General features: G+C 38.1%; 5 protein-coding genes across 10 annotated transcripts; 3 read left to right on the forward strand and 2 right to left on the reverse strand.

Annotated features, from left to right (window-relative positions):
- The first annotated feature begins 147 nt into the window (after nucleotides 1-147).
- On the forward strand, nucleotides 148-7,146 carry LOC133839820 (protein Daple). 6 transcript variants are annotated; one of them, XM_062271429.1, is made up of 12 exons: nucleotides 148-707; nucleotides 1,357-2,093; nucleotides 2,154-2,235; nucleotides 2,295-2,491; nucleotides 2,550-4,599; nucleotides 4,664-4,902; nucleotides 5,029-5,104; nucleotides 5,161-5,324; nucleotides 5,477-5,581; nucleotides 5,758-6,171; nucleotides 6,916-6,974; nucleotides 7,028-7,146. In XM_062271429.1, exons 1-11 carry the CDS (start codon nucleotides 639-641, stop codon nucleotides 6,926-6,928), a joined length of 4,146 nt encoding a protein of 1,381 aa, XP_062127413.1. In that variant the 5' UTR covers nucleotides 148-638; the 3' UTR covers nucleotides 6,929-6,974; nucleotides 7,028-7,146. The 6 variants fall into 6 exon arrangements, with proteins under 6 accessions (XP_062127413.1, XP_062127414.1, XP_062127410.1 ...); XM_062271430.1 differs by lacking the exon at nucleotides 7,028-7,146 and having other exon boundaries at nucleotides 6,916-6,978; XM_062271426.1 differs by lacking the exons at nucleotides 6,916-6,974; nucleotides 7,028-7,146 and having other exon boundaries at nucleotides 5,758-6,860.
- A 100-nt stretch (nucleotides 7,147-7,246) lies between these two features.
- Nucleotides 7,247-8,282, reverse strand: LOC133839861 (uncharacterized). The gene is made up of 4 exons (XM_062271480.1): nucleotides 8,197-8,282; nucleotides 7,918-8,142; nucleotides 7,764-7,858; nucleotides 7,247-7,700 (listed from the first exon to the last, which is right to left on the reverse strand). Exons 1-4 carry the CDS (start codon nucleotides 8,221-8,223, stop codon nucleotides 7,580-7,582), a joined length of 468 nt encoding a protein of 155 aa, XP_062127464.1. The 5' UTR covers nucleotides 8,224-8,282; the 3' UTR covers nucleotides 7,247-7,579.
- Nucleotides 8,283-10,131: 1,849 nt separating this feature from the next.
- On the forward strand, nucleotides 10,132-12,645 carry LOC133839829 (uncharacterized). The gene has a single exon (XM_062271444.1). The coding sequence runs from the start codon at nucleotides 10,488-10,490 to the stop codon at nucleotides 12,588-12,590; it is 2,103 nt and encodes a 700-aa protein (XP_062127428.1). The 5' UTR covers nucleotides 10,132-10,487; the 3' UTR covers nucleotides 12,591-12,645.
- A 1,432-nt stretch (nucleotides 12,646-14,077) lies between these two features.
- LOC133839864 (uncharacterized) lies at nucleotides 14,078-14,602 on the reverse strand. Its single transcript, XM_062271484.1, has 2 exons — nucleotides 14,448-14,602; nucleotides 14,078-14,393 (listed from the first exon to the last, which is right to left on the reverse strand). Exons 1-2 carry the CDS (start codon nucleotides 14,472-14,474, stop codon nucleotides 14,157-14,159), a joined length of 264 nt encoding a protein of 87 aa, XP_062127468.1. The 5' UTR covers nucleotides 14,475-14,602; the 3' UTR covers nucleotides 14,078-14,156.
- A 1,670-nt stretch (nucleotides 14,603-16,272) lies between these two features.
- LOC133844652 (integumentary mucin C.1-like) lies at nucleotides 16,273-17,221 on the forward strand. The gene is made up of 4 exons (XM_062278735.1): nucleotides 16,273-16,329; nucleotides 16,398-16,491; nucleotides 16,547-17,003; nucleotides 17,068-17,221. The coding sequence occupies exons 1-4, from the start codon at nucleotides 16,303-16,305 to the stop codon at nucleotides 17,183-17,185; spliced, it is 696 nt and encodes a 231-aa protein (XP_062134719.1). The 5' UTR covers nucleotides 16,273-16,302; the 3' UTR covers nucleotides 17,186-17,221.
- Nucleotides 17,222-17,533: the final 312 nt, after the last annotated feature.

The following is a 17,533-nucleotide window of genomic DNA, read 5'->3' on the forward strand; positions in this document are numbered from 1 at the left end:
ATTGAGCATGCATTCAACAGTTAATATATCGATTGACCATATTTTTAGAGTTGTGCAGCACATTTTTTTAATTCAAGTAAATAGTTCCAGAGATACGAACGACTTGAACAAGCCATTTTTCGAGTAAAATGAGCAAACAAACTAAACGAACCAGTTGAACGACAATCTCAATTTACAGCAAGCGCAACCAGGTGTTTTCGCTACAAAAAAACAAATAAAAATAAATAAACCTGGCGTTAATACTCGTTTCGTGTGTTTTTTATAACTAAAAGAACGGCTCCGTGGCAATTATCTACGCAAAAAACAATACGTAAACTTTTTGGCTTAAAATTTGCGATTGTTTATTTGCTTGTTTCTGTTTATATGCGTGCGCGAGTACATGTGTGTGTGCGTGTGTACATATGTATTTGTTAGCAAGTGTAATGATTTGGAGGCTGTGAAGAGCTGTCGCGACGGCAATTGAATTAGCAACATAAAGTCGCTGTTGCTAGAGCTGCTGTATTGACAACTGCGGCAGGTGCAGTTGCAGGTGCAGCAGCGGCGTCGCCCCCTTACACCAGAGCACGCACGCACGCACACACACATCCATACATACAGAAAGACAAACAGGCAGGTAAAACTACAACAACAACAACAACATGGCTGGCACGGCAACCGCAACACCAATGGAAATTGACGAATTCATAAATGGAGCGCTCGTTTCTTGGGTGAGTAAATAAACATGCTCGACATGCTCATAAGAGGGCAGCTGAATAGCAACGTGATTGGCATATGTACAACAAATATATTCAAGTGTTCAATTTACATACACACACACACACATTATTAACAATGCATACACATACAAGCATAACTACTTGCATAGATTTCCGTAGCCCCCAAGGTCATTGTAACTGTGGCGTTGCTACCATTTACAGTACAACAACAGCAGTTAGAACAACAACAACTATTCTCTTCTTTTTTATGCTGTCATTAGCAGCATTGTCGGCAGCCTTTTGTTTGCCATTCCATTCGCGAGAACTGTAAGAAATGCTCGACCGGCTTTTTATACCCTTTTCACATAAAACGCGTTAAATTGGGGTATCATAAAATGATAATATCGCTGTGCTTAGCATATTAATTTCCCAAAAAGCCTAAATGCTATATAAACGAAACGGGAATTCCCCCAAAGCTAGGCCTAGTTAGACGATAGGGTATCTAACAGTCGGGCAAACCTTTCCGCTATTGAGCTCTTCGAGTTCAGTGCACCTTTCACATAAGGGAATTGTGTGTTCTTAATTGAGTTGTCAAGCATTGTAATTGTCTATCGTAATCGTTATCGACTGCCAACGCATCATATTCATCTTTCGTTTTCAGTTGGAATCATGCCTTCCACGTGCCGAACTTCTGGCCGGCTACACTTCGCTGCTGGATGGCATCATAATACACAGCGTTTGGCTCCAGATCGATCCGGAGCCCCAGAACAATCCCAGCGAACTGCTGACCGATCTCAGTGGGAATTCTCTGAGCGTGGCACGAGCCAAAAACTTTGAGTGCATCGTGCGCAACTTAAAGGCGCTATTCGAGGACGAGCTGGGCCAGACTATTTTGGTGCTGCCCGATGCCTACATGTTGGGCTACTATCCGGAGAGTAAACATGGTCTGGAACAGATGAAAACATTGCTGACGCTGTTGCTGGGTGCAGCGGTGCAGTGTCCTAACAAACAGCTGTTTATTGCACGCATCAAGGAGCTGGATCTGGAGACGCAACATGCGATTGTGGCGCTTATCAAACAGGTCACCGATAGCCACAGTCTGGTGCTCACCGAGGACTCACTGGAACGTCTCACCCCCGAGAATATGTATGGTCACATTATGCGCTTAACCAAGGAACGAGATCACATGTACTTGAAGTGGATTGAAACCGTGTGCGTTGAACCCGAGCTGAATGCAAGCGATGGTGCTGAATGTGGTCAGGGCGTCAGTGTCCCACGTTCACCCTCCAGCGGCACAGCAACTTCGACACCATCCTCATCCTCCAATTCAGAGAGTAATCACTTGGCCGTCGAGTGTGCTGACTTAAGATCAAAGAACCGCAAATTACGTCAGGAGCTGTGAGTAATAAATGTTCTTAACTATAGCAGTAAAACTTTAACTATTATCTTTATTTGCAGTGAGGAGAAATCGGAAAATTTGCTGGAGTTGCGTGAGGAGTTGGACGACAAGAAGCTGCGCTTTGATAAGCTGCGTCAAGAAGTGAGTTTGCCTTACTTATCAATTATTCAACATAATTAATATACTTCAATCGAATACAGAGCCAGGATTGGTTTACGGAGGCAAAGCGTGCGGCAGCCTATCGAGATGAGGTGGACATATTGCGGGAGCGTGCTGAACGTGCCGATCGTCTGGAGATTGAGGTGCAAAAGTATCGCGAGAAACTAGGCGATTCTGACTTTTACAAATCGCGTGTTGAAGAGTTGCGCGAGGATAATCGCGTGCTTCTTGAATCCAAGTAAATAGTTCACATTCTGAAAATATGGAATAACTTAAACAAATTGTTACACTTTTAGAGAAATGCTAGAAGAACAACTACAGCGATCCCGCAAACGTTCGGAGCACGTTATCACCTTGGAGACGGAGATCATCAAGTACAAGCAAAAGTTAAATGATATGGCACTGGAGCGAGATGTGGACCGTACGAAGCTAGAGGAGTTGCTGGAGGAAAACGCTCAGCTGCAGCTGGTTGCCAAAAATCTGAACTCAACGCAGGAAATTGACAAATCCTTTTCGGACAATGACGACGAATGCAATTCGGGTGACAACAGTTTGTCCGAGCAGCTCACCAACAACGCACAAACTCGTGCACTAAAACTAGAGCTGGAAAATCGTCGCCTAACTGCTACTCTGGAACAATTGAAGGAGAGCAGTTTCCATGAATCGACCAGTAAAATGCTCGAGCTGGAAAAGGAAAAGAAGAAATTGTCATTGAAGATCGAGCAAATGCAGGAGAATATACAAAGATTGACACAGCAAAATGTGGAGCTAGAGAGCGTGTTCAAGAACGCATTAGAGGAGAATAAGAAACTGCAGGATGCTGTCGATAATCGACAGAAAAGCTATGATCGCCAGAGCCTCGAACGTGATGCCGATCGTCAGAAACTCTCGGATGCCGAGCAACATGTGGAGACCCTTAATAAGGAGAAACAACGCATTCAAACCCTTAACGACAGCATTCAACGGCGTGCCGATGACTTGGAGCGCCTTACGGAAAGCAAGACCAAGGAGCTGGAACAGTACGTGGAGAAGACGCAACTGTTTGAGCAAACTAAGCAACGGCTCTACGAGATTGAGGCTAAAGTGAACACCTACGAGCGTGAGAATGCCAGTCTGCTGAAGGAGGTGACAAAGCTAAAGGAGAGCAGCGAGGAAAAGTCGGTGCAGCTAGATGAATCCATTAATCGATTAGATACACAAGCCAAGGAATTATTGCGCATGACAAAGGCGCAAGATGAAGCGGAAGTCATGCAACAAAAGCTTTTGGATCTGGAGAAACAGAACCAAGAGTTAAGCTCACAACGCAACATTGATCAGGAAATGATTAGCACGTTGCGCAACGATCTGGTTAATGGCACGCTAGTCACGAAGAAGGTACGCCATAATCTCGAGAAGCTGGGACTCGATGTCAATGAGGTCGATGGTGAACCCAACGAGCTGAATGTCGAGCATGTGGTAGAGAAATTGGTGCGCAATCCTGAAACCTTCAAAACGGTGCGTGAGATAATGTTGAATGTGAATCGTGAGCAGCAACAGGAAAGGTCGGAGGCGGGCGTCAAGTCGGACATGTGTGTGCTGTGTCATCGCCAGGAGATATTTACAGTAGAAAAGAACATTGAGTTGTCAGCTGCTGTGCCCTCAGCGCAAGAACTACGATTTGAGCACATGGTGCGACTAAGTCCAGCACGCGAATCGGCGGAAATGTTGCGACTTCAAGAGAGTAACACTCAGCTGCAAACGGAGAATGCACGACTTAGCGTGGATGTGGCTGCGTTAGGTTCGCAAATAACATCGCTGAATACGCAGCATGTGGCATTGCAGCTGGCGAATTCGCAGCTGGCCGCTGAGAAGGATACACTGTTGAAGGACATTGATGCGTTGCAGCAGGAGCACAAACATGCTCTGCAGGATCAGGTGACTCTGCAGTGTCTGCATGATCAACTGTCAGCGGAGTATGAATCTCTCAACAAGGACAAAGAGCAGTTGAAGGCAGCAGTGCGCGATTTGCGGCAAGAAACACGCGATGCACGCGAAACTATTCAGGAGCAGGAGCAACGCATCGAGGACTTGACCACACAGACGAGTACTATGAAAACCTGTCACGAAGATCTCGCAATTCTACGCACTGAGCACTCTAAATTGACCGATGATTTCCGTAATTTGTTCGCCACTAGTGATCGCTTTAAGAACGAGTACAAGAACATTCAGGAACAGTACAAGATGATTCGCATGGAGCATAGCAGTCTTAAATTACAGAACACAGAACTTACTGGTGAGCTGAATGCCAAACAAGATCAGGTCCGTCTATTGCAGATCGAGTACTCCAAGGTACAGCAACGTTGTGAGGTAAGTTTCAATACACTTTAAGTGCCAAAGATTTTTTAAACCAATTAATGCTTTTATTGTTCAGATGCTGATACAGAACAATGCTGACTTGGATTCGGAGCGTAAGGCATTGATGGATAATGTGTCGCAACTGCTGTCGCAGTATCAAGAACTGTTGGCCATTTCTCTAGAGGACAAAAAGCATTTCCACGAAGAGGAAAAGAACTACACGGAACGTGTGCACAGCCTAAAGCGTCAGAAGGAAAAGCTTGAAGAGAAAATCATGGAACATTACAAAAAATCAGAGACCACCGTTCAAAAAAAGTAAATATTTTAATATTATAATAGAGCATAACTAGCTTCGGCTTAAGGAAGTTATATAATAATTTTTATTGAAGAACGTTTAATAATCCACTTGTCAACACAATACTAACTCGTTCTATTTTACAGAAAACCATTTGCCAGCAGCCTGGTGCGACGTGTGAAGAAGGCCAGCTCCGAATTGATGAACAAGGTGCCCAGTCGGGTAAGCAAAATGCTAGTCTCAACTCAAATCAAATATTAACCAGTTTATGATTACAGAATCGTCGGTCTTGGGTGGATGATGCTCGGACAAGTTCACAGTTTGTGATTGGGTCTGAATCGGGTGGCAACGAATCCGACAACAGCAACGAGGAACCGCTCTCTATTGCTTCAGATACTCATTTGCTCCAACGTAATATGCCTTTGCGTCAGAGCCTGCAACGGTAAGTGGCAGATTAGAAATAGTAAAGTTAAAGTTTAGTTGGTCTATGGCTCTTGTCTCTTGTTCTATTTACATGTATTATACACAACAACTATACACGCACACACGCACTTCTACACTCTTGCACATTTTATATGTACATACATATATCAGCGATTTACTGGATAGTTCGATTCAACGCGGCGGTACTGTGCGAAGTAGCCTGCAGGCACAGAAACGTACGGATTTGAGTAACTCACGTAGAAATAGCGTGCACGGGTATGCGCTTTTCAATGTTTAACATACTCTCTCCCATACTATCCACTAGCAAATAATGTTTCCCCGCTCCCATTTTCCCATGCATTGTGTTGCAATGTTGTATTTATGTTTATCCCCTAACTTGCTATTCGCTTGACTTTGCTATGAACACCAAATAAACAATTACTTGTTTGCAGCAGTCTGGAAGCGCCTGATGTAACTGGCAGCAGTTTGACACTCGGTACAGCGGGTTCACGTCGCACTGTTTACCTAATTGACGAGCATCAAAAGTTGACCGAAGCTGGCTCTAATAGCAACGCAACTCCGCAGCAATTGCAACAACCTCAGGCCACCTCAACGCCAACGCCAAGTAATAGTGGAAATACTGCCAACGCAGCCGCCGAGCCACAGACGCCACAGAAGAACGAGAGTCCGGCTACATTTCTGATGTACAATAGGATTAATACAACGATCGGTGGTGCCGCATCCAACAACAACGATCAGAATCCGCTGCTGCAGGCCAGTGGCAGTGGCGGCAGCGTCGCTGGCTCCGCGAACCAGGACGATAAAGCGTTGCGCAAGCGTAATGAAGATAAAAGCAATAGCATTTGGTATGAATATGGCTGCGTCTAAAGCTTTGGACAAATACTAGTACATTAATTAAATGCATTTGCTGACAACGAAGTATTATTTCGTTTTAGAGAGTAACGAATTTATATATATGCCTTTAGCTTAAGTGCTTATTAAATGCTATGATTTGCCTTAAGAACCAGACACACAAGTCTGAACTTTGTATACGTAGTTAAGAGCGTTTACATCTACATATGTTTAATGTTTATGTATGTTGTGTTATACAATTAGATATAGTTTATATATGCATATGTATATATTAGTATTTGTATTTGTGTTTGTGTAACTGAACGAAGACTAAGTACGGAAACTGTGCGAATTCATAATTACCTAGACTACACACTTATTGTGTAACCAATACCGAAATGTATGTTCATGACGTCCAGAATATAAGGCTTCCCTCTATATATATATATACATATGTGTGTAGGAGCAACAGATCAAAAGTTTACTATATTTTATTTATGTATTTTACAAACTCTGAACTCGAATATATTCCTACATTTTGTATACTACAGCTAACAGCTTACAGCTAACAAATGCGCCTTCAATTTGTGAATATATATTATATATTTATACAAACGTAATCCAATAATTATACATCATTAATGCAAATTAAAGTAATTTATTGACCAACATTTAAAAACGCAATAAAAATTAAAAACAAGAATCATTATTTTTGAAAAGAAATATTAACATATTAAGCTAATTTTTTTTGTGTACAGCATTTTATTTTAACCCCGCTGGATCCAATTTCTTTAAAAGAGTTTGAAGACATTAACACGTATGTATGTTAAGAAAAGATGTTCACAATTCAATATTTATGATATTTTTCAGTTCTACTTAGATGGATATACCCTTATCAATGGGATGAAATTTGAACTCAAACGCAATGAGTGGTAAACTGTCATTGACATAAATGCAAACAATAATATTGACACAATGAGTGAAAGATAACAGTCTGTACATCTTTCGTCTAATCTATTCGTAATATTTTTGACCATAAAATGAAAATATTTCTCTATTATAAATATAAAGAGCATTAAAAAAAAATAAATCTCTATATAATTAATTTTCGGTGTAGTCAATAAATGATTTCGAAAATTGGCTTGTCAAATTTTGATTATTAGCCAACTTCCTCTCAAGTTAAATGGCAGCTCATAAAGTAATAATCAGCTCAGCGGACGTTTATGATTATGATTCACAAGAACTGGTGATGATTCTGATCTTTGAGAAGTGGATCCACGATAAAATTACTCAAGTGGTAAAAAGAAGGGAATGTCTTATATGCAAAGTCCATTGAATTTATTTCATAATATCCGTAATTTTTGCATCCTTAAATAAATAAATATATATTTTTAGGTATGGTTTTTTTTTAAAGTTAATTTTTCAGCAATCTGTTGGTCTCGTAGTTACACAACGACTCGTGCTTGAATTATAATATTCGTTTGTATTGCAATGATAGAGCCAGCCCAAAAATTGTCCGGACAATTTGTAACAGTATACATAACTATAAAGATAATAATATTAATGAATTTAAAATCATTTAAATTGTGTTATTAAGTCTACTCACTCCTTGCAAGTTGTATCACTCTCTACGCGGAAATAACCTGTTTTATTAAGTTCCGTACAATACTGATCGGGATTTACTTTTGGTACACAAGATGGCTAAAAGAGAAAGGATTTCTGTTCAGAAAAACCCACTAAGAGAGTTTCAACAAACATACAGAGGAGACTTCTTGGGCTGAACAGAAGACCCCATCCTCTATACTACAATAATAGCCATCAGGACATGCCATTGTAGAATTGGGATCAACGACAAACGTGCCATAGCAGACTCCATAAGTGAACTCATCCACGCAAGCATAGACAAGGCCGGTAAGTGAGCAATCGCTACAACTATCATCATTTGCGCAGTTGCCTACTTCAAGGACAGCTATGAATATTACCAACTGAAACCAACAAAGAATGAGTATTGTTAAATATTATTCCTAGATTTCACTTACGGTTAGCAACGGCTTTATCCCGTTCATCTTGTTTTGCTTCTTTAAGAGGTCAGAATAATAATGACGGAATTCGAGTCACTGAATCGCCTTTTAATGGGGAAATTATGATTGTACACACACTCTCACTTTGTGAATGGATTATGATTATAAAGATTGGGGATCGCAGAAATTGTAACCTTTCATTGCTAAAAAAAAATATTGGCACAATGAATGAATTGTAGGAAAGATAAAAAGGTGTACGTCGTCCAATCTATTCAATGTTTTCACCATAAAATTAAATTATTGTTCTATTATCAAGAAAAATATTAAAAAAAAAAGTTGATTACAGATTTAGTTTATGGTGCAGGCCAAATAAACCAATAATCACAAAAATAATTTATTGACTAACATAATGCCTGCCGTAGATTAAAATATGTTCGAGTTTTGGAAAACGCTTTGCAGTTTGAAAGATGAAGTTAAAGATATTTCTTTTTCTGGTAACCAATACTTTAATAACAATAAGTTCCTTATATAATTGATAAATTATATATTATTTCTACATCTTAAATTTGGATCAATTTATAGAGATTTATATGTTTTGTCTATCTTAATTTTAGATATATCTTTTGCTATAGGAATAGAGGAACGGTAAAGAACTGCTTGATAGTTAACGATAAGCAAGGATACTTTAACGGTGATGCATGTGTGTATACCAAGCCAGCCACTTGTACATAAATTTTAAATAGTACAGAAACATAAATACTATATCTACAAGAACAATATATTTTCAAAAATAACCATGTACTCAAATTAAATAATAATAAATATAATATAGTATGAACATTTAAAAAATGAATTTCTTACAAATTTATTTTCGTTTCTGTTAATTAATTATTTTGAAAATTGGCTTGTCAAACCTCATCTCAAGTTAAATTGCATCTCATAAAATAATAATCGACGGACTTTTATGATTATGATTCACAAGAAATGGTGTGGATTCTGATGCTTGAGAAGTGGATACAATAAAATTGCCCAAGTGATAAGAAAAGGGAATGTCTTACATGAAAAGTCCAATGAATTTACTTCGTCTAATACGTAATTTTTAGATCTTCAATAATTATATATTTTCGCGTCTTTTAATAAAGTTTAGGTGTAATAATAATTTAATTAAAGTTAATTTTTCAGCAATCTGTTGGTCTCGTAGTTACACAACGACTCGTGCTTGAATTATAATATTCGTTTGTATTGCAATGATAGAACCAGCCCAATAATTGTCCCGACAATTTGTAACAGTACATGGTGTAGAAGACTCTGTAGACTGAGGCGTAGAAGATTCAGTTGATTGTGGAGTAGAAGACTCAGTTGATTGAGGAGTAGAAGACTCAGTTGACTGCGGAGTAGAAGACTCAGTTGATTGAGGAGTAGAAGATTCAGTTGATTGTGGAGTAGAAGACACAGTTGACTGTGGAGTAGAAGACTCAGTTAATTAAGGAATAGAAGACTCAGTTGATTGTGGAGTAGAAGTCTCAGTTGACTGTGGAGTAGAAGACTCAGTTGATTGAGGAGTAGAAGACTCAGTTGACTGTGGAGTAGAAGTCTCAGTTGACTGTGGAGTAGAAGACTAAGTTGATTGAGGAGTAGAAGACTCAGTTGATTGTGCAGTAGAAGACTCAGTTGATTGAGGGGTAGAAGATTAAAATAATATTTATTACTCATTTTTAATAAAAACATTTTTTAATATACCAAAAATATACCACAAAATACAAATATATACCAAAGCCTATACTTAGAATATTGAGTATCTCACAGTCGTAGACAGTCGATTTTGAACTTGTTTTTTTTATACTTTATTAGTGATCTCCCAGTTAGTCATATAAATATTTTGGGTAGCAGGTATATTATTGTCATTTCATTTCATTGATGCAAAAATATTAATTACTTTTATGAATAAATGAAAAACAAAATGACAAATTTATTTCAACCACACTCGTGGTTTCCAACAATTTATGTTTTCAACTTTTCCTAGCATTACGCTGTACTAAAGATTTAACTTTGTTCGTTGAATTTTTTAATAACACATGTTGATTTTAAAACTCGAATGGAAAACGCAGTAAACTGTGCTTGTATTGTTGGCAGGCATATAACTTTTCAACCATTATCTCAGACAATTCGTAAAGAAATTGCGGACGTATAAAAATAATTAAATATTTTTCTGTAAATTGTGAATAACTTGAAAGAAATACAATAACCAATTCGCAATCTTACTAAAATAAAGGTAACAGAAAATTAAAATATTTAAAGAGGAAACCGAAATGGATTCAAGCGATTTAAGTGATTCGAGTGATTCCAGCAAATCGAGCAATTCATCGAATGAGAGTATAGTGTCGATTATATGGAATGCACCTAAAATAAAAGTAGCTGAATCAAGCGATTTAATTGATGAAATAACTTCTGAAGAATCCGAAACGACTGACGACTGCGATAAGGAACAGCTCAGTAAAGAAGCTCTAGAAATTAAAATAACTGATTCATCAGTAACAATTGAAATAGCGAAACCGAATGAGGCAATAGATGAAAACCCAATTAAAGTATCAGCAATAAATGATGATATAAACGTAAGCACAAACCGTGAAGAAGTTCGACAAATTCCAGCAACAAAAGATATTACAGAATCGGGAAAACAGCAAAAAATTTGTGCAGTAACCTCGATAAATGTTCCCCATGTGTGGGAAGCAGGTCGTGGAATTTGTGAGGCTCTCGGTTTGGAAGTGGTAAATGAAATAGTGACGGAAAAGAAAGAAACCGTTCAATGTGATCCGGCCAAACTAGAAGCTGAGGAAGCTAAAATGAAAGACATTGAACTGGCCAGAACACTAGAGAAACGCGAAAGTTCGAATGCATTTTATGACGCTGATGCAAGCAAGTCATCTGAGAATAATTTCCCAAATGCATCTGATGCATCTGATGCATTAGAAGTTCAGGAAGAAGATGAAACAAATAGTATGCATTCAGAAACTGATACATTGACCATGACAGACGAGGCTACGGCAATCGATACATCAACAGATACGGCATCAAGTGTATATTTATCTGAAGATGGCATGAGTCTCTCACTCGATGACGAAATGACGATGACGACAATTGATGACAAAAATATTGGGGATAAATCTGGAAGTTGGCCACGTTATTTCAATGAAATGAACTATAAACCCATGGAGTCGCAATCATATAAAAACATTGATTTGGCAGCAGCCCAGAAAATCTGGAAAACCTTCAAAGATGAAGACTACGTCAATGGATTTGAAAATAAAAATACTCGTGTCCCTCTTCGACCATTTTTCACATATATGAAAGCACCTGAAGACAAGGGCCAAGTGCTAATCGCACCACCGAAAATCACATTGGAACACATTGTTAGCGAGATGCTGGAAAATAATTATGGCGCCTATATGCATGTGGAGATTGGAAAACATGTCTTCGATTGCATACCCAGACTGCTGAAGATTTATTCGAAGTGGTTTGAAAGACTCAACAGGAACGTCATTGAAGTTATGCTCGACGAACACGATGTGCCGTCCAAAGGTTTTCGAGCGATCTACAAATGGATGCGCACTCAGAAGACGATCAAAAAGAAACATTTGGTCAAGGCAATGCAAGGAGCCAAATATTTGCAAATCGATACACTAGAGATGGAGTTGTGGGATCTCTTGAGTGATCCCGAAATACGCGAGAGGGCGGCATTTGATCTGTTCGCGAGTGCCGGCAATCTGAGCCTTCTTGATGATTTCCGTCCTCTGATGGCGGGTCGCGTTCGCAACTATTTCTTGCCTCTTGTCGCCAGCGATGATTTCGTAAAACTTCAGCCACAACAGTTGATTGTTTTGCTTAAAGCGACCACACTTGGTGTCAATTCGGAAATTGAAGTGCTATACGCGGCAGTGCGTTGGATACTCCACAGAACCCAAGATCGTCTGCCTCATATGCAAGAAGTCATGCAGTCGCTGCGATTCATCTATATGCCAATGGGATTTTTGTTTTCTCTACGCGGTGGTACGCTAGGGAAGGCAACCGATGACATCAATACGCCAGACTATGTGCTCTTGGAGTTTAGCAAGGATCGCATATTACAAAATCGTTTATCTGAAGCCATGTCCTTTATAGGCATGGATATGCAGGGTGATGAGGAGACGGACACGGATAGCGAGGGCTTTGGAAAGCGAGCACTGGCCAGGAAACAGGAGTCACCTCGTCGCTGGATTTACTTTCCAATGTGCAAATATCATATGCCATACGTTGTCTATCCCTATGCACATCACTTCAAGTATGCTCAATTTATCGAGTTCATTAGCTCGATGCAGTTGGATTGGATGGCCGAAGCGAAGTTTGTTAATTCAGAGCATGACATTGAAGCCTGAAAAAGTCCTAAAATATTGATATGTAAAATAAAATAAAGCTTAAAAGAAATTCAAATGCCAAATTTAGTTGGTCAAGTAACCAAGTAAAACATGTTGACTGTGGAGTAGAAGACTCAGTTGACTGTGGAGTAGAAGACTCAGTTGATTGAGGAGTAGAAGACTCAGTTGACTGTGGGGTAGAAGATTCAGTAGACTGTGGAGTAGAAGACTCAGTTGACTGTGGAGTAGAAAATTCAGTTGATTGAGGAGTAGAAGACTCAGTTGACTGTGGAGTAGAAGACTCAGTTGATTGAGGAGTAGAAGACTCAGTTGACTGTGGAGTAGAAGACTCAGTTGATTGAGGAGTAGAAGACTCAGTTGACTGTGGAGTAGAAGACTCAGTTGATTGAGGAGTAGAAGACTCAGTTGATTGAGGGGTAGAAGACTCAGTTGATTGAGGAGTAGAAGACTCAGTTGACTGTGGAGTAGAAGACTCAGTTGATTGAGGAGTAGAAGACTCAGTTGACTGTGGAGTAGAAGACTCAGTTGATTGAGGAGTAGAAGATTCAGTTGACTGTGGAGTAGAAGACTCTGTTGATTGTGGTGTAGACGACTCTGTAGACTGAGGCGTAGAAGACTCTGTAGACTGAGGCGTAGAAGACTCAGTTGATTGAGGGGTAGAAGACTCAGTTGATTGAGGAGTAGAAGACTCAGTTGACTGTGGAGTAGAAGACTCAGTTGATTGAGGAGTAGAAGACTCCGTTGACTGTGGCGTTGAAGACTCCGTTGACTGTGGCGTTGAAGACTCTGTAGACTGAGGCGTAGAAGACTCAGTTGACTGTGGGGTAGAAGATTCAGTTGACTGTGGGGTAGAAGATTCAGTAGACTGTGGAGTAGAAGACTCAGTTGATTGAGGAGTAGAAGACTCAGTTGACTGTGGAGTAGAAGACTCAGTTGATTGAGGAGTAGAAGACTCAGTTGACTGTGGAGTAGAAGACTGAGTTGATTGAGGAGTAGAAGACTCAGTTGACTGTGGAGTAGAAGACTCAGTTGATTGAGGAGTAGAAGACTCAGTTGACTGTGGAGTAGAAGACTGAGTTGATTGAGGAGTAGAAGACTCCGTTGACTGTGGCGTAGAAGACTCTGTAGACTGAGGCGTGGAAGACTCAGTTGACTGTGGGGTAGAAGATTCAGTTGACTGTGGGGTAGAAGATTCAGTAGACTGTGGAGTAGAAGACTCAGTTGATTGAGGAGTAGAAGATTCAGTTGACTGTGGAGTAGAAGACTCTGTTGATTGTGGTGTAGACGACTCTGTAGACTGAGGCGTAGAAGACTCTGTAGACTGAGGCGTAGAAGACTCTGTAGACTGAGGCGTAGAAGACTCAGTTGATTGAGGGGTAGAAGACTCAGTTGATTGAGGAGTAGAAGACTCAGTTGACTATGGAGTAAAAGACTCAGTTGATTGTGGAGTAGAAGACTCAGTAGATTGAGGAGTAGAAGACACTGTTGATTGTGGAGTAGACGACTCTGTAGACTGAGGCGTAGAAGACTCAGTTGATTGAGGCGTAGAAAACTCTGTTGACGATTTCAACAAACATACATACAGTCGTCCTTAGCTGAACAGAAGACCCCATCCTCTACACTACAATAATAGCCATCAGGACATGCTTTTATAGAATCGGGATCAACGACAAACGTGCCATAGCAGACTCCATAAGTGAACTCATCCACGCAAGCATAGACAAGGCCGGTAAGTGAGCAATCGCTACAACTATCATCATCAGCGCAGTTGCCTATTTCAAGGACAGCTATGAATATTACCAACTGAAAGCAACAAAGAATGAGTATTGTTAAATATTATTCCTAGATTTCACTTACGGTTAGCAACGGCTTTATCCCGTTCATCTTGTTTTGCTTCTTTAAGAGGTCAGAATAATAATGACGGAATTCGAGTCACTGAATCGCCTTTAAATAATGGGGCAATTATGATTTGTACACACACTCTCACTTTGTGAATGGATTATGATTATAAAGATTGGGGATCGCATGCTAGGCATTGATACAGAAAGTTTCGAAAGTTTACTACATTTACTTGTGAGAAATTGTAACCTTTCATTCAAAAAAAAAATATTAGCACAATGAATGAATTGTACGAAAGATAAAATGGTGTACGTCGTCCAATCTTTTCAATGTTTTGACCATAAAATTAAATTATTTTTCTATTATCAAGAAAAATATCAAAAAAAAAAGTTGATTCCAGATTTAGTTTATGGTGCAGGCCAAATAAACCAATAATCACAAAAATAATTTATTGACTAACATAATGCCTGCCGTAGATTAAAATATCGCTATAAAATGTTCGAGTTTTGGAAAACGCTTTGCAGTTTGAAAGATGAAGTTAAAGATATTTCTTTTTCTGGTAACCAATACTTTAATAACAATAAGTTCCTTATATAATTGATAAATTATATATTATTTCTAACAGCTCCTAGTGCATTTTTTGATTTCCACAAGCACTTCTACAACAGTTGATACGAATTTTAAAACATTCTGCACTGCAAATGGAAATGGAATTTTCATAAATGATGATGATCCTACCTGTAAAACGTAAGTACATCTTAAATTTGGATCAATTTATAGAGATGTATATGTTTTGTCTATCTTACTTTTAGATATATCTTTTGCTATCGGAATAGAGGAGTGTTAAAGAACTGCTTGATAGTTAACGATAAGCAAGGATACTTTAACGGTGATGCATGTGTGTATACCAAGCCAGCCACTTGTACATAATATGTGAAATTGGAGTGAAACATAACTATATATAATTTGTTCTTTTGAAAGAAATAAAAAGAATGAAAAATATATAAATAAAAAGCGCAAAATGTTTTAAACATGTATCCAAATTAATTAAAAATAAATATATATACGTGCATTTCAAAAAATTAAATCAGTTTATGTACATCAAATCATCATAGGTGGTGTCGAAAAGAGTTAGGTTTCCTTCATTAGGAATCTTGACCATTAACAGCTTATTTATTAAATAATAAATTAAATAATAATGTCTAATAATAAACTGCAGCTACTAAAACAATCTGTGTACGCAATTTTGTGATTCACAAGAACTAATGTTGATTCCGTAGTTTGAGAAGTGAAAAATGGGAAAGTGTTTACTTCATTTTATTTTTTTTCATACTTAAAAATTAAATATGTTTTTTAATATTAAGTAAAAATAGAATGCTGATTACTATGGCATTCAACTTTCCTTGTCGTTCAAGCTTAGTTCATGTTATTTCTTGGATTTATTAGAAGGTTATCTTTATCAACAGAAATTCGAAAACAAATGACACAAAAAACCAAAGCCCAATAAGATAAAATATACGTCCTTCGTCTAATCTGCTCGCAATGTTTTGACCGTGAAATGAAATTGCTTAGCTATAAATAAATGCAAATATATCATTAAAAAAGTCATTATAATTTACTTTTCCAAAATATTATATGCGAAGTCGACTGTTTATCAATAATTATTCTTCAAGAGCACTGTCTACAGTATTTTGATTTTAGATTTTTTATGGTATACATAAATATAACTGGGTCAAATAAACCAATTAACATAATCATAAAAATACTGACAAAGATAATATGTCTGTCATAGATAAAAATATCTTTATAAAATCTACCATTATTGCGAAAGAAATTGTAGTCTAAAACGTGAAACGTGCGCGAAAACAAAATAATGCTGTTAAAGCTATTTATATCTCTGGTAACCAACTTTTTGAGATCAGAAGTTTTAATCACTAGATAAATTCCATATTATTTTTATACAAACAGCTCCTAGTGCAGTATTCGATCGCCATTTGTGATGTGTGTCAGTCTGGAAAGGCAGCTTGTCATAGTAAAAACACCTATTCGATATGCATTGCTGGTAAATAAAATTTATTTTTATTCTGGATGTTGTCTTAAATTAATCTTGAGTTTAGGTGTACCAACATTGAATTTTATAACATGCCCAGCTGGGTATACGTGCACTGGAGAGAAGTTCATTTGTTATCCAGAGTCTAAGGGCTACCAACCGATCTGTAATCCCTCTGATGACGGCTTAACGACACAAGCAAGCACAATCCCAACAACTTCAACAACCTTAACAACTCCAACAACTACTTACACTCCAACAACTACTACAACTCCAACAACTGTCACAACACCAACAACTATTACAACTCCAAGAACTACAACACCAACAACTCCAATAACTAGTACAACCCCAAGAACTACTTCCACTCCAACAACTACTACAACACAAACAACTACAACTACTTCAACTCCAATAACTACTCCAGCCTCAACAACTACAACAGAAGATACAAGTTCTGAAACATTTTGCCAAAAAAATGGCAATGGCAATTATGTTAACGAAAATGATTCCAGTTGTAAAACGTAAATGTCAAAATCATATTGCATTTGTATATCCACGAACTAATTAATAATATATTTTATTCAGGTTTCTTCGGTGCTATCGTGGAAGGGAAACTATAACCGATTGCCAGCCAGTTAATAATATAGAAACCTATTTTAATGGAGACAAATGTACGCCTACGAAACCAGATTATTGTACATAGAAATGCACTTGACTGAATATAACCGAAATTGTAGGAACTAAGACTTAGAAATATAAGTATTTAAATGAAATAAAAGTTATACATTTATGATTTAAAATCGTACTCAAAAAATTGCGTTTTTAACAATAACAACAAGATAATACACTGAGTATAAGAAATATATAATTATATTCCAATAATTTAAATTGTTAATATATTATAAACTTGAAGTCTACTAAGTAATTGAACTTCCCCTTTTTTGAATTATTATTATTATTATTATTTTATAAATATTATTCTATCTTAAGGATGTTTTCGGAGACCATCATATCTGTAAATCCACCTTAGCTCTTAGATTATATCATGCCG

Source organism: Drosophila sulfurigaster, chromosome 3 (genome assembly GCF_023558435.1).
Source record: "Drosophila sulfurigaster albostrigata strain 15112-1811.04 chromosome 3, ASM2355843v2, whole genome shotgun sequence".
NCBI classification, from domain to species: domain Eukaryota; kingdom Metazoa; phylum Arthropoda; class Insecta; order Diptera; family Drosophilidae; genus Drosophila; species Drosophila sulfurigaster.